Genomic DNA, 8,695 nt, shown 5'->3' on the forward strand with positions numbered 1-8,695 from the left:
TTGCCACCAAACAGAAGCATATTATTCAAACCATGTATTAGTGGGCTCTGGGCAATACAGAAGAGTTAGACTATGTCAAAAGGAATACTTTGAGAAAAAAATGTAATTGTCGTAACCCTACAACCATTAGACCTCATCAATAACCTGCCCAAAGCTCACTTTTGTATCTGGAGCCACCCGTTTGGCTGTTCATTCAGAACAGGAAGCTATTCCCTAACTACAGAAAACCAGTCTTAAATACGTTCAAGACATTCTGAATGAATCTTTTCAAATGTTTGCCCTTCCCCATCTTGCCTCCAATCTCTCTACTCTCTACTACATTAACAGAAGTAACACTTTTTGTTACTGATACTGTCTCAATACAACTAACTTGGAAGAACATTCTGTTATTTCTCTAATATGAACACAGTCCAAGAAATGAGTCTCATTTAATTCTCTATACGCCCTCTATGGAGTCATGAGCTAAATGACCACTCATTAAGAAAAAGCCATTTCAAACCCAAAGGCACATAAGGAGCACAAACATTCCTAGAATTAATTTGTACTTTTGGTCAAACTGCTCAGACACTAAGATGTGTTCTTGTAAACAAAGATTTGCTTTATTGGAGCACGAAAAGCATTACCTCAGGATTATGTGATGCTGTTACCATGACCCCTATTGTAGATTTTGTCTGTTTTGACCTCAGGACAGCTAATAATCCCATGCGAAACATGACATGATCGAGATGTTCTGCTTTCGTTCGAAAGCCAGCAGTCCCATATTGAAGAATGAGTCCACTGGGCTTGGGATGTAATGCGGAGTATTCTGTAATAGCATCTAAATCCATGTCTACAAAATTAAGGAATATTTTTCAGGCATGAGAAATGTTACAAGGACCATTTGCTTTAAAAGCTGCCACCATAAACTAAGAGGTCTGCCTCATTCTGAATGCCCACAAAGAAGGTTTGAGAAAGAATGGCAGAATAAGTCCTGGTGATAGGTATTACCTAGAAGATCCTCCCCAAATTGTATCGTCCACTCGAGGGCAGATAGCAGCAGACTGTCCCTCCAACTCCTCTCTCGTTTTGTCGCCAGGACTATTCCTGGACCCAGGGAAAATTTTAAATGGTCCACTCTCAACTAAAACGAAGATTCCACACATAGATTCGTAGACTTCTACAAGTTCAAAGACTATCTCATTTCATAAACGGAGAAACTTAAGTCTGGGCCTCAGTTAAATAACATAAATACACAAGGGTAGCTGGTGACAGACTGAGGCCTAAGGTCACAATGTCAAATGGACTGGAACTACGTATCCAAAATATCTGGAAAATCTGTGTGGTTCTTTTGTTATTCCTCCCACACCAGAGACATACTCCCAAAGGAAAAGCAAAGGGCAACAGCTTCCTCTCCAAAACTGCCCAGACCTCCTAATAAACCTTGCAGTAGATTTTTCTATTTTCATTAACAGAGGACCAGGACACCCTTCTAAATTAAGCCCTGACAGTAGCAACATCTTCTTTCTCCCTTTAATTTTAAACAGTGGCCCTGAGCCCACTAGCACTTCCTTCTCTGGGATACTACAGTTTTAAGTGGAACTTGGGGTTTCCAACCTCAGGTGTATATACTATTCACTTCCCCAGTCAGTCCCATTTCCAATTAGCCCAGAGATGAACAGCAGTCCTGTCTCATTTGCTTTACTGTCCTTCGATGCTTCAATGAACAAAAGTTAAAGAAAATGGTAGAAAATTTTTGCTTTTGTCCAACTGGAACAAGCTGGTATTCAGCAAGCTAATTTAGTTTGGTCCAAAGTGATCAAATCTCTTGCACAAGCAAGAATATATTTTGTTAAAAACTGACCATTCGGTAGTATATCATGATTATTCATAAGGGCGTAAACCAGTCCTGTTAAATCCAGAAAGTCTTTTAAAAAGAAAAAAGATCAAATGCTTCCACCCTTCAATGCGTTTTCGGTCCTAAAACTACGTTCAACGAGGGTGCGAACGCTTTTTTTTTTTTTTTTTTTCAATATATGAAATTTATTGTCAAATTGGTTTCCATACAACACCCAGTGCTCATCCCAAAAGGTGCCCTCCTCAATACCCACCACCCACCCTCCCCTCCTTCCCACCCTCCATCAACCCTCAGTTTGTTCTCAGCTTTTAAGAGTCTCTTATGCTTTGGCTCTCTTCCACTCTAAACTCTTTTTTTTGAAAGTACTTACAGGTCCAAACGGCGACCACTCTAAAAAAGTTGAGTGCATCCCCCTTCCCTTCATTCAATTACCAACCCCTGGTTTGTTCCGCTTTCCTCCCAGCCCCCAAGTCGCCGCACTTTTTCCGGCTCTCAACCCCTAGTTTCACCCTCTCCCCCCCCCCCCCCCCCTCCCGCCACGCCGCACCGCCCCCCAGGCCTCTGGACCAGAATGCCCAGGGGCACGAGACCCTCCGGGCGCTCTGGAGGCGCCTGGGCGGGTGTGTCCGGCGCACGGTCCGTGGGTCAACCCGCTAGCTGGCCCACTAGACCGTCGGCAGGCCGAGCCCCTACGGACTGGGAAGTCCCCTTCTCGCCGCCAAGCCTAAGGGCCCCCGCTCACCTCTGCCTGGAGACTCCCCCTCACTTCCACCTAACCAAGCCGCTCCCCCGCCGCGGCGCCTCCAACCTAACTGAAGCTCTCGGAACCCGCAGACGTGGCCCTGCGTGACTTCCGTCCCACCGCCACGCCCCCCAGCCAATCACGGCGGGGGAGGGGCCGCTGGACCCGCCTCTCCTCCTCGCTGGTAGTGCGCAGCTCGCGCCTGCGGAACTGCGGATCCCGGTTCTGAGAGGGCTTGGGTCTGTTTCCACTGAATGACCGGGAAGGGTGAGGCCCCCGCGGTGGCCCGGGGGTTGGGGCCGAGGGTCGTAGGCCACCAGAGTACTGCGACAGTCCCCGCCTCCAAATTTGGGTTTCGGGGTGGCATTCCTGCGTCCCTGGGAAGCCAGGGTCCCTAGTGGTCCCAGATGGGGGTACCAACCCCGATTGGGGGCCTCTGACAAGGTGGTCGGCCATAAACCCTTTTCCCGCATCCCCTCCTCGATTCTCGGGGTTCATCTCCCCAGCCTTTGACTCTGGGAGCCTTCTCGAGTCGCTCCCCCCACCACCCCCGCCACCATCTACCCGCACCAGCTCGCACTAAACACCATCTTATGTATGTACCTGTAAGACTCTCCCTAAGCCTAGGCCCCTCGGGGCAGAGGCCAGGTGGGTCCAAATCGTCCGGAGCGATCTCGGCCGCCCGGGGCTGGTGTGGCTCCCCGAAGAGCGGTAAAGGCCCGCTAGGGAGGGGTTCTTGGCGCTGGGGCCGAGGGGCGGCACCTAGCGTTTGGGGGCCGCGGGGCCCCCAAGACCTCGGAGCCAAGGGAGTTGACCACAGCCCCGCCAGCACTGCGGGCCTCCCTGGCCACAGCGCCCAGCTCCGCCTGAGCCTGAGACCTGGGTGGGATTCGGAAACTGGGCTCCTTGCCTTAACCAGAATTCAGGCTCGCAGAGCATCTGCAGGTGTTGTTTGCCAACCACCTGCAACGGAATAATTTGGAACACTTGTTGAAAGTCCAGATTACCGGATCTGGATCGGAAGCGGGGGTGGGCGTGGGTGGGTGACGGACTGGGAATCTGAATTTTAACGAAGTCTCTGGAGGGATGTCGTGCATACTAGATTTGGGGGTCGGGAGATAAAGCGAAGAAAGAGTGTGAGTGTCCCGGTTTGTGCCCCTAGCTGTCGGTGCACAACGTTCCTGCAAAACCGCTTCCAGGGAAAGGGACCTTCCGGAAATTTCTTTGGACGCTGCTGAAATTAAGAAACCTAGTGCCCCTGGGCTTTTCCGGTTTTCCTGGCAGGTGGATTTGGAGGCAGCATGTCCGCTTCAATGAAAGAATGCCTGCAGCTTCAGCTGCTAGAGATGGAAATGCTGTTCTCTATGTTTCCTAACCAAGGAGAAGTAAAACTCGAAGATGTAAATGTCCTGACGAATATAAAGAGATATTTGGAAGGAAAAAGGGAGGCACTGCCACCCAAAATCGAATTTGTGATTACACTCCAGATTGAGGAGCCCAAGGTAGGTACCCTGCGTTGCTTTTATTGTTGCTGGGTGCCCAGCTTTTATTGCAAACACTTGGAAGGAGAGCTTTCTGTCCAGGAAACAAATAGAGAATATTCCAGATTCTTATTTCCTTTACTTGTTTGAAAGTGAAATACGTAAAATATGGGATGCACTGTAAATTGTCTTCAATAAATATCTTGGATTTTACATAAATGCGCACACTTTTTAACAAATATATCTAGTGTTTTTATTAAAAACATCTGCAGTCTCATACTACCATCATTATTTTGTTCACTCGACCAGTTTTTTACCAACCCAACTGTCGTAGTATGTACTGTCTTGTATACATATCATGATTTTGATAAATCTAAATCTTACCTTTAGCAAATCTGGCTTGTAAGGAGTGGATGAATGTTTATTTGGTGACACCATAGCACAGAAAGCAAATACCAGATAGGAAATCTAAATACTAAAAATGAGTTTACCTTCATCTTCTGATCCATTGTCTCCAGTAACATTAGCATAGCATAGATAACAAGTGGACTAGGCTTTTAAGAACCCCTTTTCTGGCAATTTTCTGTACATCCTTCAGCTCTCATTTCCTCACACAAGATCTCCTGGTTCCTCAGACTGAATTCTGTCTCCCTGGTTACACATTTCAGCAGATCCTGCACTTTTCCATGCTTCACATTACCATTGGAATTAAATACTTGTTCTGTGTACTTACTAGTTTAATGTCTGTCTCTTTCACTAGGCTCTACTTTTCACAAAGAGCAGAAGTTGTGTCTAGCTCCTTTGCTTCTTTATCCTAGCATAGGGTCCCTGACACATGGCGAGTGTTCAGTAAATACTGGAATGAATGGATGCTTACATGGAAGGAATAGTGTATATAAAGTACTGGGTAGAGTCTCTGGCACATAGCTGACATTTAACAGTAGCAATAACTATTACATTTATCAAAATCATGCAGTTGCCACTGATAAACCAGCTTAGGTGATTTTACGGTACTTAAATCTATTTGATTTTCATTTTAAGGTGAAAATTGATTTGCAAGTAACCATGCCTCACAGCTACCCCTATGTAGCATTGCAGCTGTTTGGACGGTCTCCTGAGCTTGACAGACAACAGCAACTACTTCTCAACAAAGGTCTCACTTCTTACATAGGGACTTTTGATCCAGGTGAGCTCTGTGTATGTGCAGCAATCCAGTGGTTACAGGACAACAGTGCCTCCTATTTTCTGAACAGAAAGCTCGTTTATGAACCGTCTACACAAGCAAAGCCAGTCAAGAACACATTCCTCCGGATGTGGATCTACAGTCACCACATATATCAGCAGGACCTAAGAAAAAAGATTTTGGATGTTGGGAAAAGGTTAGATGTGACTGGGTTTTGCATGACAGGAAAGCCGGGTATAATCTGTGTGGAGGGCTTCAAGGAGCACTGTGAGGAATTCTGGCACACAATTAGGTATCCCAACTGGAAACACATTTCTTGTAAGCATGCTGAAAGTGTGGAAACGGAAGGAAATGGAGAGGATCTGCGCCTTTTCCATTCTTTTGAAGAATTACTCCTTGAGGCCCATGGTGACTATGGATTAAGGAATGACTATCACATGAATCTGGGCCAATTCTTAGAATTTCTGAAAAAACACAAAAGTGAGCATGTTTTCCAGATACTATTTGGTATTGAAAGTAAAAGTTCAGACACCTAGGAAGCCATTAAGTGGCCTATGTGTGTAATTTCATCACTTTAAGTCAGTATTTTCTGTTAATAAGACCAAAATAAAAGGGCCAGTGGCTGTTTAGTATCATCTGTGAGACACCTAGCTCCAGACTTTTTACCTGGTAATGAAACACAAAGGCCTTTTACCTTTTCACAGTGCAAATGTGATGTTATCTCTATGTTCTTATGTTAACTGAAAACTATTTAATTGCAAGTTAATAAAAACACTTTAACTAATGAAGCTGATGATTAAAGAGGAGTCCAAAGCCCATAATTAGTATCACTAGTCATGTTACAGCTCTGAACCCATAAATAACATTTTTGTTTTTCATGATACCACCACACGATGACATACCACATTTTCTTTTCTTATTGGAAGAGTGAATTCTAAGGTTCAAAGCGAGAACAAAGGGCACATGTTTACTACATTTCTTACTTTAAGTTAAACTGCCTATTTATAGTTTTTTCTTTTAGCAGAACTAGGTCCTAAATGTAATGGCAGAGGAATCAGAGAAGTGAGGTCTCAAGGGAAATGAAGATGACACATGATGCTATGTATTCTTTGGCTGTTTTCACCAGCTGATTTATGATACTAAGGAAAAGGATACCAACATTCTTAGTTCTTCCCGACAAAAAAGATACGGTTTCTTGGCCAGAAAAATGTTCCACAACCAATGGGTACTGGCACCCTTTGCCTGTGTGCCAGTATACACTGCTTTGTAGGGCAGGAGTGTTGGGGAGGAGTCCTACAGATGGCTCTGTACTGTCACCTTGGGGGAAAGATCCAAGCTCTGCATTTTGGCGAGAAGTCACTGCCATCTCATCTGAAAATTCCCAGCTTCACCAGCCTTTGTCAAAATGTGACTTTTTTAATGACAGTAACCCCTATTTATGCAGCACTTGCCACGCTGTTTCACTGCAAAGTATTTACCCTCCCCAAGAATTTCTGGGAGTCTCACCTGTGTCAAGAGATGTCCTGAGCTGAGACTCTGCAAATTTCTTTGGCTTCCATGGTCTCTCTTTAGCTACTACTGCCCTTTCTCAGGGACCATTTCATTCTCCGGCTGGTCTCAGGCACCCCACTGATGTCCTGGCCCCTCAGGATGCTAAAGGTGGGGTGCCGAGATTTAGTAACGTGGAGGGGAATGAATGCCTCACTCCCGTTTTGTGATACATTCTCTTAGATGCCAAACATAGCTGCATGTGCCAGGGAGCTTACAAAATTTTTGATGGAATAGTACATTCTGGTTTTACTTTCTGTGTCTAGCATGCAGACACATGTCCTTGAACTGGGGCAAGGATATAATGGAACAGCAGACCCTGCACTAAGCTGACTCCCTTGACCTTGAGGCCTTGAAACTGGGCCCACTCTGCCCTGCCTACACTCTTAGCTCAGAATGAGTTTCTTTTCAGGGCACAACTCAGACCTTCAAACCAAGGCTCTTGTCTGTCTTTGCCAGATGATCCAGCTTGCCCATTCATGTTTTAAACCTAGCCTTGGATGTGGGTGGGACCCAAGCAAGAGCCTCACACTTTACCTATATACAAAGGGAAAAAATAGGACTTATATTCCCAAAGGCTCATTTCTCAATCTTTATCAGGACTGAAACCAACATGTATCCCATATAATCTCCCCAAGACCGTCAATAAAGTATAATTAGTATTTAGGAGTTCTTAGGCCCTAAGTGGATGTGACTCTATTAACTTTTTTTCCCACATTAGGTGCCTTCCACCTAATCTATGCCGAAACCTCTCATCAATGGTTTTTTTCTATGATTACATTAGAAATAGTGATGGAAAGATAAAGAAGCTTAAAGAACTACAGTATGGAACAAAAAATAGATTATTCATATAATTCAATAAACAAAAGGAGTAACTTTTATGAACTCTTTACTGCTTCTGGAGCTATTTCTGGTGATAATTTTTTCAGAACCTATTTTTACATGCTCAGTATTAGCATGTAGCAATACTTTTTCCTATCAGGAACACTAACAATAGACATTAATTACAGAAAAAGTGTGTTTTATAAAAATATATGTATATATATATATATAAGATAATTCAAAGCTCAGTTTCGTATGTATAGTAGACTGCTAGTTTTCTTTGCTCAACGTGATAGAAACACAGACCACCCTCCTCCCCCAGCACCTCTCCCACATACAGCCCCCCTCCCACATACAGCCCCCACTCCCCAGCACACATACAACACTTACTCCGAGGAACTGCCCTTTCTCTGTATGTTTTGGGAGAAGTGACTGGACTCAAGTCACCCTCTGGCAGCCTTCCAGAGAGATGGTTTTGAGCCCTTGCTGCTTAAATCCATAGTGCCACCTTCATTTCTGGCCTACCGAATGCTCAGTTGTTCAACATCTGCCTTTTTTTTTCCTTGCAAGTCACATAATCAGTCTTTATTGCTTGTAATTTAAGAATCCTGATACTATATACATTATATTTTTTTAACGGTTATCTGAAAAGAATGGTCTTTCTAAATATTGCAGTGTCTTTTTAAAACTTACTGGATTAAATCAGCCTTTCTTCAAGTATGTTCTCTGCTTCTCATTCCTTATTGGTCTATTATGTGTTGGGTTAAGGGCTGAGGACACTTGCCTAGTGGATTGAGGAGTGGGCCAGATGAGTTGATGGGCATAATACAGTATCTCTAAACCATCCCTATATTAAATCAGATGTACATTGCCTGTGAATTTGAGTTTGCATATATGACTGTTAAATGCCAACCATCCATTCAGAGAACTTGTGAAGGCCTGAGGGAGTCTATCTGAGGTCTTCACAGAATCCTTGTTCAGGACAATTTTCCTTCATTTGCTTTTATCTCATGTAGCCCAGTAGTAAGTTGAAAGAATAGGTATTTTCAGAAGATGGCACAGTTTGCTAAAAAATCCTTATTTTA

The 8,695-nt window shown here is 44.3% G+C and overlaps 2 protein-coding genes across 5 annotated transcripts in view; one reads left to right on the top strand and one right to left on the bottom strand.

Moving 5' to 3' along the window:
- Window positions 1-2,311, bottom strand: part of PGM3 (phosphoglucomutase 3) — a 23,064-nt gene extending 20,753 nt beyond the window's left edge. Inside the window, exons 1-2 of the mRNA XM_007090149.2 lie at window positions 2,205-2,311; window positions 624-829 (exon numbers count right to left, since the gene is read on the bottom strand). Of these exons, the coding sequence (XP_007090211.2) occupies window positions 624-827 (204 nt within the window). The 5' untranslated portion in view covers window positions 828-829; window positions 2,205-2,311. The remainder of the gene's footprint in view (window positions 1-623; window positions 830-2,204) is intronic.
- The window catches only part of RWDD2A (RWD domain containing 2A), a 15,367-nt gene extending 7,040 nt beyond the window's left edge, over window positions 1-8,327 (top strand). The window contains exons 1-3 of one of the 4 annotated variants that reach the window (XM_042986741.1): window positions 2,429-2,843; window positions 3,739-4,078; window positions 5,099-8,327. In XM_042986741.1, the coding sequence (XP_042842675.1) occupies window positions 3,878-4,078; window positions 5,099-5,776 (879 nt within the window). In that variant the 5' untranslated portion in view covers window positions 2,429-2,843; window positions 3,739-3,877 and the 3' untranslated portion in view covers window positions 5,777-8,327. Of the gene's footprint in view, window positions 1-2,428; window positions 2,844-3,738; window positions 4,079-5,098 lie in introns of those variants that run through there. The other 3 variants (XM_042986742.1, XM_042986743.1, XM_042986744.1) reach the window with 3 other exon arrangements.
- Window positions 8,328-8,695: the final 368 nt, after the last annotated feature.

This window comes from Panthera tigris, chromosome B2 (genome assembly GCF_018350195.1).
Source record: "Panthera tigris isolate Pti1 chromosome B2, P.tigris_Pti1_mat1.1, whole genome shotgun sequence".
Lineage (NCBI taxonomy): Eukaryota > Metazoa > Chordata > Mammalia > Carnivora > Felidae > Panthera > Panthera tigris.